The sequence below is a fragment of the Crocodylus porosus genome, unplaced genomic scaffold, assembly GCF_001723895.1.
Source record: "Crocodylus porosus isolate Cpor-Errol unplaced genomic scaffold, CroPor_comp1, whole genome shotgun sequence".
In the NCBI taxonomy this organism is placed as follows: Eukaryota; Metazoa; Chordata; order Crocodylia; family Crocodylidae; genus Crocodylus; species Crocodylus porosus.
In genome coordinates this window covers 13540459-13554557 of record NW_017728886.1, presented here as the reverse complement: position 1 = coordinate 13554557, position 14099 = coordinate 13540459, and the positions used below count along the sequence as shown (strand labels likewise).

Below are 14099 nucleotides of genomic sequence, written 5' to 3'. Positions count from 1 at the left end.
TCTGGGCTCCACCAAGGTAAGTTTACTGAAGGACAGCAATATCTTTGAATGGACCAACTGTCTATTTGGGAGGGATACAGGCAAACTTTCAGGTAGTGAGTACCCTTCATGCTACTTGTTATCCAAAAGCTCGCATATAACCTTGCCAACTCTATAGCTGGCCCACTAAAAGACGGGACCTACAAAAATCCTTGCCTCTAGCATTTTTCCTGGATCATCAAAGCTACCACATCACTGGAATACCACCAAAGAATGGTGGCATTTTATCACACTGCCTTGTGTCTTTTCTTTAAAGCGTTACAAAGCTCAGCCTGTTACTTACTTTCTGTATCTGTTGTGTTGTGAACTGTCACTATTGGAACTCTTGGACCTTGAAGAAAAAGAGAAAAAAGGCATTTGGTGAAAATGCACAAGTGCAGATATGTGTGTACAAGTATGTTTATACATACGAACTTGCTTTTGGATTTCTAAAAGCTAGAGACCTCTGAGAATTACATTTCATGGAAAAGCAATCAAAAGAAAATCACCCAGGTATTAATAGCAGTCTATGAGTAAATGACAGTTCTGTAAACTCCCAGACGTGTGAGGTTTCAAAGCCCTTTCCCAGTGGGCTGCTAAATGCATCTCTCTCTAATTTGTAAACATTATAATTAGCACAAACACAATTAAAATACCTTGCTTTTTAGATTATTCTAATGACACACAGACATCATTACACAAAGCATTTACATTTTATATACCCTAGATACTAGCTGCTGTTACAGAGACACTACATAACCCATCCCGATCTCCTCCTATTTATTTGGTTCCAATAATAAAAAAGATCAGCGGCTTCATCCTCAATGTGCGATATCTGGCTACTGAGATCAGCCAGTTTTGCAAAGAGGATTCTGACCCTGATTCTTATTCTTCTGATGTAGCAGCAATATTGAGCATGCATAAGTACATGGTGTCCTCAGGTGCTGTAGAAATTGTGGCAAGTGCACTACACACTTGCAAAATGTGGGCAGCAGCTAAGTGAAAGAATTTAACCATTGCTTGGCAGGAGAACTGAAAGTAAAGGACCAAATCCTGCCCTTGCGGCTGAAGGTAGCATGTGGCAGGTAGGTATGTAGGTAGAAGAAGGATGGGTGGAAAGGTGGGATCTGCCATTCCATGCTGGGAGTTCAATTGGCCGGGTATGCTGTCACTGATGTGTTGATGTCGATGGAGAAAAGCTCACTGATGGTCACAGTGTCATCCAAACCCCAGAGATATTGGTTGACTTGTTCTCTTTTTCTTCTCCCAGTGGTGCAGACATAGGGAGCAGTAATGAAGAGGGCACCTGGCCACACTCCCAGCCAACTATGTGGTTGCACATGCACTCTTTTTGGAAGGAAAGCAAGGTGCTCCTCGCACAGGTTATCATCCTGAGCTGCTGGCTCCAGTGCCAGGCTTATTGCCAGTGCAGCTCCTTTCTCCGCAGCCGATGCAAGCTCATATCGTAGAGGCAGGGCTTTGCTCTGAGTATGCATAGCATGGATTTCCCACACAAACCATGAGTGTTATGTGGATGGGTTGACCAAAGAAACCACAACATTTAAAGTCAACTGCTTAGGAATGGAAGAAGGCTTGTCAGAAACCTTTTCTCTTCCTTCCCTTAAGGAGGAGTCTCAGAAAGCCTGGTGCCTTTCTGCCGTGTCCCCGTGTTGCCTTGACCAACAGAACGTGGAAAGTGAGCTGAAAGTCTCCGCAAAGGGCTTCATCCTGAGAGGTGGCAAATGTTCTCAGCCACTGCCACCCGTGCACTTAAACCTGGGCGTAGTCTTCAGTGCTTCCGTCAGCTCATTCAAATGAACTAACTTCAGTTTGCAATGCTCACCTCTTTTCAGGACCAAGGCCCGAACCACGGACCTGGTTAAGAAACTAAATCCATATGCCAGTGCTGTTATTTTGTTTGGGGGTATTGCCCCCCTGCTTCTCTGCGCTGGAGTGGTCCAGGGGTGGGTGTCACCAGGAGAAGCCCTGGGAGAATGGTAGGAGAGGCTCAGGTGGGGGGAAGCGGGGGCTGTCGGGGATTCAGGTACAAGGCCCTTCTTCTCCTACAGACCACACAAGATCTTTAAGGATTGTCGGTGCTTTATGCAGGGAGTAAATCCTGACCAAGCCCAGGGACGTGATGCAAAGGAAACTCCATGAGAGTGAAGATGCAGAGGAGTCCTGGCTCCTATCCCCTTGCAGTGAGGGCAGAAAGGGGTGTGTAAATGGGTTGGGGTTAGTTTGGTGCTGTGCAGGTGGGCTTTGCTCACTTGGGAGCCCTTCAGCCAGTCTTTGTAACGAAAGACAGTAATTCTTGGTCCAAACAAATAAACCGGCAGAGCAAGCCATCAGCCTTTCTCCAAGCGGCAGGAGAGGCCTCTACAGCTCTGGCCCTTCCTACTTGCAAGCCCCTCTAGGTTCAGTCTGCTTCCTTCCTAAAAATTGCTTCTTCCCCAGCTCAAGCTCCTTGCTCTTTCCCTGCTTGGGCTTTTCACTGCCACTAAGCACTCACCACTAGGCTTCGACCCTCGGGATGGCTACCCCACATAAAGGGCCAAATCTCCTTCTTACAGGGTAGTTCTGGCCTACAGGGCAAAATTAAAAACAGAACAAACAAAAAACCCGAAAACCCAAACATGAAATAAATTCAGATCCCAACACACTTTCCAGGCACCTGATATTCAGATAACCCGGAGTACCTGCCTTTAGCAGGTACTTTAAGCACCCAGGGTTACCAGTCACTTTCCCAAACCTGGACCGCAGGTTTTTGTAGAACCAATGGCAACTTTTTCATTAAATTTTAGGTTTACAAAAAAAAGGGGGGGGGGAGGGAGGGCTTTATCCTAAACAGAATAGAAACTCAAACATTTTCACAGAAAATTCTGTGGTGAGGTCTATATCGGAGGTGAGGTCTATACTGGAAAATGTCCACTGGTCTAGGTCCAGAGCATAGCAGCAATCTCCTTCAGGAGATGCTGTTCATACTGTCAGAGAAAGTGCTTTGGCTGGTATAACTTAACCCAGTTCAGTGAACAAAATGAGCTACAGCAGGAAAAGCATTTTATGGTTGTTTATTTTTCTGGCTATGTCATCAAAAATCATGCCTTTTACTGCCTTTGCTATAGTGAGAAAAGTGCTTCATTTAGCACGGACCTGGGAAAATTAAACAAAAAAATTTCATTGCCTTGAAAAATTTAAATACAAAACATTCCTCATTTTTCACCAGCTCTAGTTTTTTAACCATGTAAGATGTGCTGCTGTTAATGGATACAGTGAATACTAGTTTTTATTTTTCTGAGGATGATTGCACTTGTCTGCATGTACAGAAGGAAAGAAAGTAACAGCCAGGAATGACATATTTTCTTCCCAGTACACAAAGAATCAATTAGCTTTGGGTATATGACATTTAAATGAATTGGGTCAGATTCTCATCTCTGTTCTACTCAGTAAATCTTAGATGACTGTTTCCTATGCAGTGGATTTATCCAGATGTATAGCATCATGACTAAGGTGAGAAGCTGACTAGGTCTCCCTCAGACAGGAAACATCTTGCGAGCAAGTTCATACCATTCTTCTTTCCAGACAGGTTTGCCATTTGTGCATTGCTAATCTAAATGGAGGCAGAACAGGTTTCTTCATTGTGCTATTTGACTGATGTGGCAGTTCTGATTTTCATTTTCTGTTAATAGAGAATTTTGTACATTAGCAATGCAATTCCTTTATCCTCTGTTTGTTAAATGGTTTTAGATAGAAACTGAATCATCAAAGAAGATAGACACAGAAGTGTAATTTTTTTTCTTGCGGATAATTGGCTGAGTAGACAGAGTCGGTTTCTAATGAATGGTAAATATTACTTACGAGGGTGAAAGAGCTTTTCAGCTGCTTATATACAACAATGCACTAAATATATTTATAAAGCTATTCACCACTTCCCCATCAATCCCAGAATGAAAGCTTCTGGAAGGAAATGAACAAAGTACTATTCAGAAATTGTCTGGTTACATTTCCAATGAACACAAAGGAAATTTTTGATTGACTTCAATGGAAGCATAGCTAATATAGTAAGTATTACAAAGAAGGTAATTAAAGAAAGACAATGTATAAAAGCCTTTTGTATTCTGATTTCTCTTTCTATTCCTCTTTGTGCTAACACTGGAAAAAGGTGAAGAGGTAAAAAAAAAAAATAAAAAATCCCGTTATATATTGCTTTTCTTTGGTCTCTTTCGCACTTTTCTTCCCCCCACCTCAAATTTTAGAAAACTAAACAAAGTTCCCAAGACAGCTTCTCACTTTGTGGTAATTTCATATAAAGATATTTTAAAAACTGTATCAATACCTATGAAGAAGTAGAGTTCTCAACTTTTCTTTTTTAAGTTTCAGGACAAATGATCACAGTACTCTTAGTAAAGTTATCTGCAGGGATCCTGGTTTTCTCTGATAAAAAAATCCCCAATTTTCAGATTTAAAAAAGTAACCCAAAATCCACATTTTTCCATGATTAAAACGAAACCCCGCTAATATATGTATACATATTAGTGGTGTTTCATTCATATACCTATATAGTGGTGTTTCATCTGAATCATAGAAAAATGATACTTTTTAAAATCTGAACATTGGGGATTTTTTTTTTTAATCAAAGAAAACTAGGATCCCTGGTTATCAGATTAAGTTAAGAGATTGTTCCCGACCATTTTAGCTGAACATTTCAATGATATCATATTTCAAGGCATGTCGCAAATATGTTGTTTTAATGCTCACTTTTAAAGTTGTGCCAACTAGTTGAGATGTTAACTAACTTCGACCTGGGAGCATCTGAAGAAGCAAACTGCCTTTTAGTATACGCCACATACTTGATGCCTAATGCTTGCCATTGTGAGAATGACATTCCTGGCGTTTCTTTGGACTAATTCATTAGCAGCTTCCTCCTACGTTAGTTTTTTAAGTTCAGGCTGATGTGACAGTTGCACTGCACTCACCATCTGCTGAACGCCGTTCGCTGTCACTTGCAGGTTGAACAGCAAAACCCAATTTGTTCAGTGAAATGTTCAGAGGAGACAGAAGCAGAGCTAGGCTTTGCTTCCCACTCTACTTGCTCTCCAGAGTCTTTTCCACACAAGTTTGATGGGACTCCCGAGTTTCCACCCGTTCTTTTCCCCCTTCTTTTAAAATAAATACTGATGCCATTATGAGTTGGTCTGCCTACCCTGCGATACACCTTTGCTACACACTAGATGAGGGCCAGATGTGATCACAGGAAAGAAGATGAACAAAGGGGAAACAAGAGGGTAAATAGGAAGCTGGGTCTCCATGTTGCAGCAGAGTCTGCTCCACACTTGTCTCAACTGGAAGCCAAAATATCCCGGGCCCCTGGCAAATGTCTCCCTACCACTGTGTCATCCAGTTGGTGGGGCGTCCCCACGGGTCGAGATTTGGTGGCAGGGGGAGAAGTGGCAGCATAAATTGCCAGAGCTGGATCTGGTGTGCAGGGCTGCTCTGAGGCCAGATCTGGCACGTTGGCCCACACCATGTGCTCCTAGGCAATACTGGAATGAACAAGGCTGTAGAAATCCATTGTTACAGGAATAAGGTTTCAATTAATAGGGCTAACAATCTGGCTTTATCAAAGAAGCTTTGATTCAAATGCCCAATTCCTGCCATTTTTCATGCAGGGAGTAGCATTAAGCTACATCACTGTAACGACAGGGGCAAATTTAACATAAATAAAGTACCGGCAACATCTGAAAATAAATAGGAACACCATAACTGAGCAATCTGATGAGAAAAAAGGTTACTGGCCATGGCACAGCATCAATTTTTTAAGTATATTTCATCTGCATTTCCAATGGGGAGTTCTGCATAAAAATGACAGAAAGGGACAGCCCTACATTTTTAGGCGACAAGCAATGGATGGTCAAATTAAAAATGGAAAGTCACATTCCGTCTCTTGCCACATCCTTGACCAAAACCCTGGCCACATGTTCAAGCCTAAAACTTGTCAGTGAGTTTCCAAACTATTGCTGGTATTTCCCTGATTGGAGTTGCAGGGAGGGATTATGACAGTCATAACTTAAAACTAAACCGGCAGCCACCAAAAAAAAAATGGTGAAAGCAAAGTCATTAAAAATATCTAAAATAATAATAATAAAAAAGTCAAAGACGCTGCTCATCTTATTCGTCTCATCTCTATTCTCAAAGGCTTCAATGTGGCAGATAATTTCAGACCAGAAGCTAAATTCACCGTGTGTAAACAATGAAAATTCAAACGGCGTCTGCCAGTGCCACTAGTGTCTCTCTTAAGCACTGATGAATGATTTAAGAAGAGCAGCTGCAAGCAGTGTGAACCGAGAGGGGCCGGCTCTGCAGAAGGGAGATAATTGGCAGCAGCCAGCTCTGTGTACAGATTCCAGATCTCTTTATTTGCTAAGCCATGAATTATGTATGCATCCGGCATGCAGGTCGTGCGCTGGGGTGATATTATCAAACTAATAAATAAAGACGTGGGGAGTTCTCTGAACCGCTGCTTATAATTAAAATATTTGTCCCCTCCATAGTGTTTCCAAGCTGATGCCACAGTTCAGGACGTTTGCTTTCACAGCCTTGTTATCACCAACTTCAAACAGTGATTGGTGCTGCTACTGCCCTCCCCAAGGCTCTTCATTTTTCAATCCAATCTTTATGTCTTTTTATGTCATTCATCTAATAAAATGATCTACTATGCCGACTTGTTCATAGGATGTGTGTCGTGCTGCTTGCTTCTGTTTCCCATAAACTAGCAGCAGCTTTTTTGCTTGCTGCATGGAAGTGCAGACACAACTGCTGCTGAGATGGTCTAAAATGTAATAAAAGGTCTGGAGGACGAGCTGAGCAGGGGAAAATTAAATGAGCCCTGGCTTTGATTATGTGCAGGGACTAGCCCCACTGATCAGTGAACTGGTCTCACAATCAGGGTCACTGGAAAAATGAAGGTATCTGGAAAATGAGACAGTTCTTCAAATGCTCCTTTAGAATTTGTGAGGAGCGAACTGAGCTGCAGGAAAACGGGTGGGCAGGAGCTGGTGCCATCGGGAGTGATCTGGATGTTTTTTTCTGCCTCTGCACCTGACATGTTGATCTGCGACACTGCTAAGGAGTATAAGGACTTCCTAGGTTATCCTGATCAGTCCCCTGCTGCTGCAAGAAACTCAGTAATAAATGGGTCAATATGTATCTTTAAAACAGTTAGGTCTCTAGTCCTTACAGCCACTGCTGGAAGGCTGTATACCAGCACCCCAGTGCTCTGACAGTTTGAAACTGTGTTTAATTTCCAGCCTCCATTTGTTCAGTCCATTTATGCTCATTTATTCCTATGCCAGCAATATCTTTTAGTTTAAATGCTCTTCTCCCTAGTGTTTGCCCTGTGGTGTATCTGTACAGAGCAATCACGTGTCCTCCCATGCTTTACTTTGCTGGGCTAAGCAAGCTAAACTTGACTATTGGTTAGTCTCTTCTCATCATATAGACTCTGTCACATCTCCTGATAGCCCTTCTTTCCAATGGTTCCAGTTCACCCTTTTTGAACATGGCCAACCACAACTTGACATGGTATTGCTCATGTCCCTTCACCAGCTCCAATATTTCCCTGCTGTTACTGGCAGAAGTGTTTCCTGGTGCACTGCAGGATCCCATCTGCTTTGTTTATGGCTGAATCCCACACAATCCACCTGTGATCAAGTAGCACAGCCCAGTCCTTCTCCTCTTAGCCCCCTGTACTATTATGCTTGATCCCATTTCCATTTCCAGGTCCTGGCAGGGTAAACGGTTGTTTTCACTGCACATCTACAACTTGCTGGCACTGATGAAATAATTGCAGGTGCAATGCAGAGAGCTTTCTCCCAAAGTGCAGAGAATATGAGTGTTTGCTTTTATTCTTGAAACTATCCAGTTGTAAAAAGATATAAAGAATCCTCTTTATTTATTCTCCGCCACAAGAAAATGCTCCCCTACAACAAAATAACAGATTCCTTTCCAGATATCTAGTAACTGATATGGATGGTATCCTTTTTTAGATCATCAAAGGTTATACGATTTCTATTTCTTACTTTACTTTTCATCAGACCAATTCCATTGCTCTAATATCTCCTCAGGAAGGATAAAGTACTAACTGGGTATCCGGAAATCAGAAAAGAAAATCTAGCATTAAACCTAGTAGCTGGTGCAGATGGCATACAAGGTGAACAAAGCTGTTTTCCTTAGAGCAAGCATTAAATCTTGTGGGATGGTAACATCTGTACTATACATTCAAGAAGAATGAGCTCAACCAAGGTCGCTTATGTATCTCAGTATAAGGGTGCATACATCCTGTTCTCAAAGGGCGACTGACTGATTTGTGAAGCTTTATTATTTGAAGCATCATGAGGAGCTTGTCGCCATGGTCATTTATTTCCTTTGAACGGAGTTTGAATTTATAGAAGGAAGTTCCAAGTGACCTCATGACGAGAAGGGTCCTGGTGACCAGAAAATGATATTCTGTATGGTTCCAGGTATTCCAATATACCTCTTATTTACAAAGCCAGGATACAAAAGAGAGCAGGATCAAACTATGCCCAATGCTTCATTGACATTTTCAGAATGGAGTGACTTTCCAAAGGTCAGCGTTTTGATACAGGTTTAAGTTTTTCTCATTCCATAAACATGCCCTTGCTCTCATGCCAGAAAGCACAGGTAGCTCTCCCTGCATCCAGATTTTTATTAAACACTTTTATGCATAAATGCCTATTCACTTTTCCCCCACGTCAGTGAGCAATTAAGGGTAATTTACACAAAATTAATGATGCATAACTACAATGAAATATTTTATAACATGTAAATGAATGGCCTGTTCAAAGAAAGAGGAAATGTAATTTAAACATCCACAGCAGTGACAAATTTAATTAATCTCAGACTACTTTAATAACTATGTGTTGAAGCCTGACAGAGCAGATGTTTAAAAACCTAGCATGCTAATCACAGATATATATTTGTTGTTGGTGAGGAACAGCTCTTGTGGCAGCTTCTGTTTTTGTTTCTTCTCCCAGCCCTAGATTTTAAAGCAGAGCTCAGTGTAAGAGAAGGAGAGCACCCTACTTATTTCCTTCACACACAGGAGTTTTGACCCATGAGCTGTACACAAAGGAGCATGGAGACACAAAGCCACCGGTAACTGCTAAGGACACGAGTCCCTTTGGAAAAAGGGACAAGTAAATGCAAATGTGAATTGTATAGTAATTATAATATAAATGGGACCCAGAGATTAAGTCTGTGCATGCTTTCCGACATCAAAAACTAATTTAAGCTTCATAAGCCCCAGGAAAAGTTCCAAAAGGTCACCATTTGCCTTGAAGCACTAATTACAGCCTCCTGCTACTGGTTATACAAAAAAATCTTCATAATCATCCTTGTATGGGAAACCATTCTGGCCACAACAGATAAGAGTCACCCAGTGACCTAATATACTAGCAACAACCAACAATACCTTCCAGACATGAATCCCTGAGCTGCGCTTGTTTAGTATTCAGCAGGGTGGGAAAAGGGGATTCATGTCATTTTGCTGTGCAAAAGTTTCTAGAGCTCATTTTCTCATTGTGAGAAAGTCTGTTGAGTCCCAGCAGTGGTCTGGCTGTATTGGTTTGACCTATTGCCTGGGTTAACTGCCTGTGCTACGAAGGCAGGCATATTAGGTCAGATGTAATGCCAGACTAAAGCTGCTAGGCCGCATCCAGTTTTGAGCCAAGTCAGGCATCCCCGCACAGCACTGCACTGTGCCATGTAGATGTGCTCTTACTTGAACTGACAGCCTAGTTATGCATCTGTCCTGGATTTTATCAGCTGCATTATTTGGCCTTTGGTGTCTACTATGACCAGGTGGCAGAGTGGTTTCCCTGAGTTTTTTAAATGCAATCTAGTATTACATCTACTTTAAATCTTTCTTCCAGTCCTGCACAGAAGGAGCATTGCAGTCCTAATGAAGTATATCACCACATTTCGTGGGCTAGGAAATGATGGGATCCCAGGCAAACAGATGAAAACTGCCTATATGGCTGTGAATAAGAAGTTCAGAACGGTCCAATCCTGCTGTGTTTCAGAGTGAATGGAGGGCACGATGTCTGGTAGCTTTATGGTGGCCTTCAAAAATAATACCTGGCCTTTGTGTGATGCCTTCCACCAGCAGATCTCAAATGCTTCACAGACAGGGTTTTTGGAATTTCCTTTGTTTCGCATAAAAGGGAAAGTGATGCAATGAGGGACAATCAGGTGGCCAGGGGCAGAGCCAAGAAAGGAACCCATGTGCCCTGAGTCCGGATTCACTCGGTTAGTCTCTTCTAGTTCACCTCTTACAGTGGCATTGACTACTGGCAATCTCAGCAGAGGTGCTGTGCAGGTATGGCAATCCAACTGTCTTCATTTGAGGACCATTAAAGCAGATTGGTAGAAGTTATGTGGAAAAAGCCTTCCATCTCCATCATCCTTCAAAAACAATGTGGAGAAGCCTGAGAGGGTGCAGAGGAGAGCCATGCACATGATCAGAGGTCAGGAAAGCAGACCTTATGATGAGCGACTGAGAGCCATGAAAAACACAGCCATGAAAAACGCAGTCAATCCAGGACATCAGTATGAATCAGGGGTGATCTGGTGGCTGCCTATAAGTTTATCAGGGGTGCTCACCAGGATCCGGGGGAACGTCTGTTCACCAGAGCGCCCCAGGGGATGACAAGTTCGAATGGTCACAAACTGCTTCAGGACCGTTTCAGGCTGGACATAAGAAAGAACTTCTTTACTGTCCAAGCCCCCAAGACCTGGAACAGACTGCCGCTGGAGGTGGTTCGAGCACCTACTTTGAACACCTTCAAGAGACATTTGGATGCTTATCTTGCTGGGATCCTATGATCCCTGCTGACGTCCTGCTCCTGGGGCAGGGGGCTGGACTCAGTGATCCTCCGAGGCCCCTTCCAGCCCTAATGTCTATGAAATCTATGAAATCATCCACTCCAGGGTGCTGAACCTCCAGCCTGTGGCCAAATGTGGCCCACAAAGCCACCACATCTGGCCCAAAGGGCTCCTCACAGGTCAGGATATTTGGCAGGAGGGGAGCAGTGGCCACTAATATGGCCCTACCCCCATGCCAAATTCCCAAACCTCAAGGCCCCTGTGGCTGTTCAGGACCAGGCAGGGCTGAGATCCCTTTCCCCATGGGGCCAGGCCATGCCCCCTTGCCCCTCAGCTGTACTGAGGCTGGGCCATGCCCTCTTCCCCCCGTGGGGCAGAGCTGGGCCCAAGCCATACCCCTTCCCCCCCTGGGGTGGATTCATGCCCCTTCTCAGAAGTCAAAAGCTTGTTGCAAAACCTCTTCAGTGTGAGTAGGGGAGAAAAGATAGGGGCAATGGCAAGAAGACTAGGCAAACTGGATTGATTTTCAGCTCTGCAACCGACTTACGGCAAATCCCTTTACTCCTCTGGACTTCCTTTGGATCTGTGTGCTTAGACTGGGTCTTGTTGGGTCTGGCAGAGTGGGGCTCTGCTTTTACTACAGTACCACTGCTGGCCCAAGCAACTACTGCAGAGTTTGAAAATCAATCTGTTGCATTTGCTTAAACCTGAACACATCGATCATAGTAGTCATTAGCTCTTGGCTCACTCAGTGAAACCCCTGTCTCAGCATTAGTTTTTATTTCAACTTCCAATCACATCTCTGTAGACTGCCTCTAAGATGGCATTTATTAGGGTCCCTGCCAAAGTTCGCTCTGAATCTCAAGCATCAGCTGGGTCTCAGCTGGGCTGGAAGCACCGAGGAAGCTCCAACCTGAGTTTCAGCAGGAACTGCTGCACAGGATCTTACACGAAAAGCATGTCATCCCCATCCTGTGAAAACTTCTGATGTTATGAAGAGATGCTAAACGTCACTCCTCACAGATCCTTGTGTTTCTACATGATGGCGTATGCTTTAAAAGGGTGGGTTTAGCGTTTGATGTCCTGGATTGAAAGCACTGTCTAGGCGTAGGCAGTGTAAGTGCTCTCACGCTGACTAGCAGATATACTTATTTCTGACCTGATGAGGTACACACAAAGGCCAGGTACAGATGTTACACTTTTACTAATATAAATGATTGGAAGCCAGTCTATACCCATTACAGAACCGAGGTTTGGCGCACGCGGTCTGGTGAAACCTGGTCTAAGATTTACCAAAAGGGTGAACGTGTATTCTGTTCCTGTTGATCCAACCCATGCCACTTATGGAAACCTGCATCACTTAGAGCAATTCCACCTTGGGTTTTTGGAGTGTCTGTACCTAGACAAAGAGGTTACAGGGTAACTTCAGTCTCCATGACCACTAAAAGCAGAGAGCAGCTCAACCTTGGTACAGTAGATGGAATCACAGACTCATAGAAAATGAGGCTGGAAGGGACCTCAGGAGGTCACATCTAGTCCAACCCCCTGCTCAAATCAGGACCAGCCCCAACTACAGCATCCAGCCAGGGCTTGTCGAGACGGGCTTCAGAGACCTCCAAGAAAGGAAATTCCACAACCTGTCTAGGCAACCCATGCCAGTGCTTCACCACCTTCCTAGTGAGAATTTTTTTCCTAATATCAAATCTAAACTTCTCTTGCTGCAACTTGAGCCCGTTGCTCCTTGTTCTGTCATCTGCCACCACTGAGAACAGCCCAGCCCCATCCTCATCTCTTCTGCAGACTAAATAAACCCAGTTCCCTCACCCTCTCCTCGTAAGTCATGTCCCCATAGACCCCTAAATATTTCCGTTGCCTTCTGCTGAACTCTCTCCTACTTCTCCACGTCCTTTCTGTAGTGAGGGGCCCAAATCCACCTCCCAACCTGTCGGAGAAGATGCCCTTTCCTTGTCCAAACGTCTACTTAAGAGCTCACTCTTGCTGTATCACCTCAAGAAATGAGAGAATTCTCTAAAATCCACACTCAGCCAGATACCATCCCTTTTAGATCTGCTTGTGCCAAAAGAAAGCAACTCCACAGCCTCTCCACTGTAGCCTCTTCTTTTGCCTCACCCCAGCACTGTCCACACATTGCATTGTGTCCACAATTACACAGCAAACGCTCCAAGAACAAGCACACACTTCTATTTGTTCTGGCAAGTTCCTTGCACACTCTGGATGTGGTAAAAATGAGTGCTAATACTGCCAGAGGAAGATGGCACAGCTGTACATAGGATGACTTTTGATATGTTTCGTGATTATGTTAATGCCAGTAAAACACACTTCAACCCCTAGATCAAGACAATCTCCAATTCATGTATGTAGCTAAAGGGACCATTTGGCTCATCCTGTGACCACCCAAGCTAATCCAACCCTGTCATATGCTGAGAATCTCTTTGGAAATGCTGTGCATCTTCAGCTCCCACTGGAGGTGGGGAATGATGAGCATTCGGCACCTCAAAGCATTGGGCCTGTGGTTATATTAAAGTCTGCAATGCAATCAGTGTGTTTATTGACTTGCTATTGAGGTAAAATGTTATGCAGAGGTGTGCAACACGGGTGCACGCCCTGCATGTCACCGACTCTTGAGCTAATCATTCTGCACGCTGCTCCTGTAACACAAATGGCTGCTTGGTAATAGCTGGGCTTCTACCGAACAAGCTTCTGTGCAATGAACAGGTTCAAGACTCAATGAAACGACTCGCTGATAATTTATCTGTCTAGCAGGCCTGTGCAAAGTGGCATTGGATTTGGATTTGGCCAATTCAGGGGACACTAATTCAATTTGGTGATTCAAATCACTGTCCCGATTCGATTCGGCCGAATCCAACTCGGAGATTTGGCTGCTGCTGAATCTCTGAATCCCCAAAACAGCTAGGCCAATCCCACTCAGCCAGGCGATGGCTGCCGCACCTGCCCCAGCTCCCAGGACTTGGGAAAAAAAAAAGCCCCAGCTCTGCAGGTGCTGCCGGGTGGGGGGCGATCCCTGCTGTGCTGCGCTGCCCCACGCTAAGTAGGGGGCTCTTCCATGAGCCCCCCGAAGCCCCTGCATGACCGGTGAGTCCTGGGGTTTTTCTCATTTTTTTTCTTAAAGGACCAGAAGCTGGGGTGGAGGGGCTGCC

The 14099-nt window shown here is 44.1% G+C and overlaps 1 protein-coding gene across 4 annotated transcripts in view; it reads right to left on the bottom strand.

Annotated features, from left to right (window-relative positions):
* The window catches only part of DPP6 (dipeptidyl peptidase like 6), a 731733-nt gene that overhangs the window by 26597 nt on the left and 691037 nt on the right, over window positions 1–14099 (bottom strand). For all 4 annotated transcript variants that reach the window (XM_019530500.1, XM_019530482.1, XM_019530507.1 and 1 more), the window contains exon 17: window positions 323–370. In XM_019530500.1, the coding sequence (XP_019386045.1) occupies window positions 323–370 (48 nt within the window). The remainder of the gene's footprint in view (window positions 1–322; window positions 371–14099) is intronic.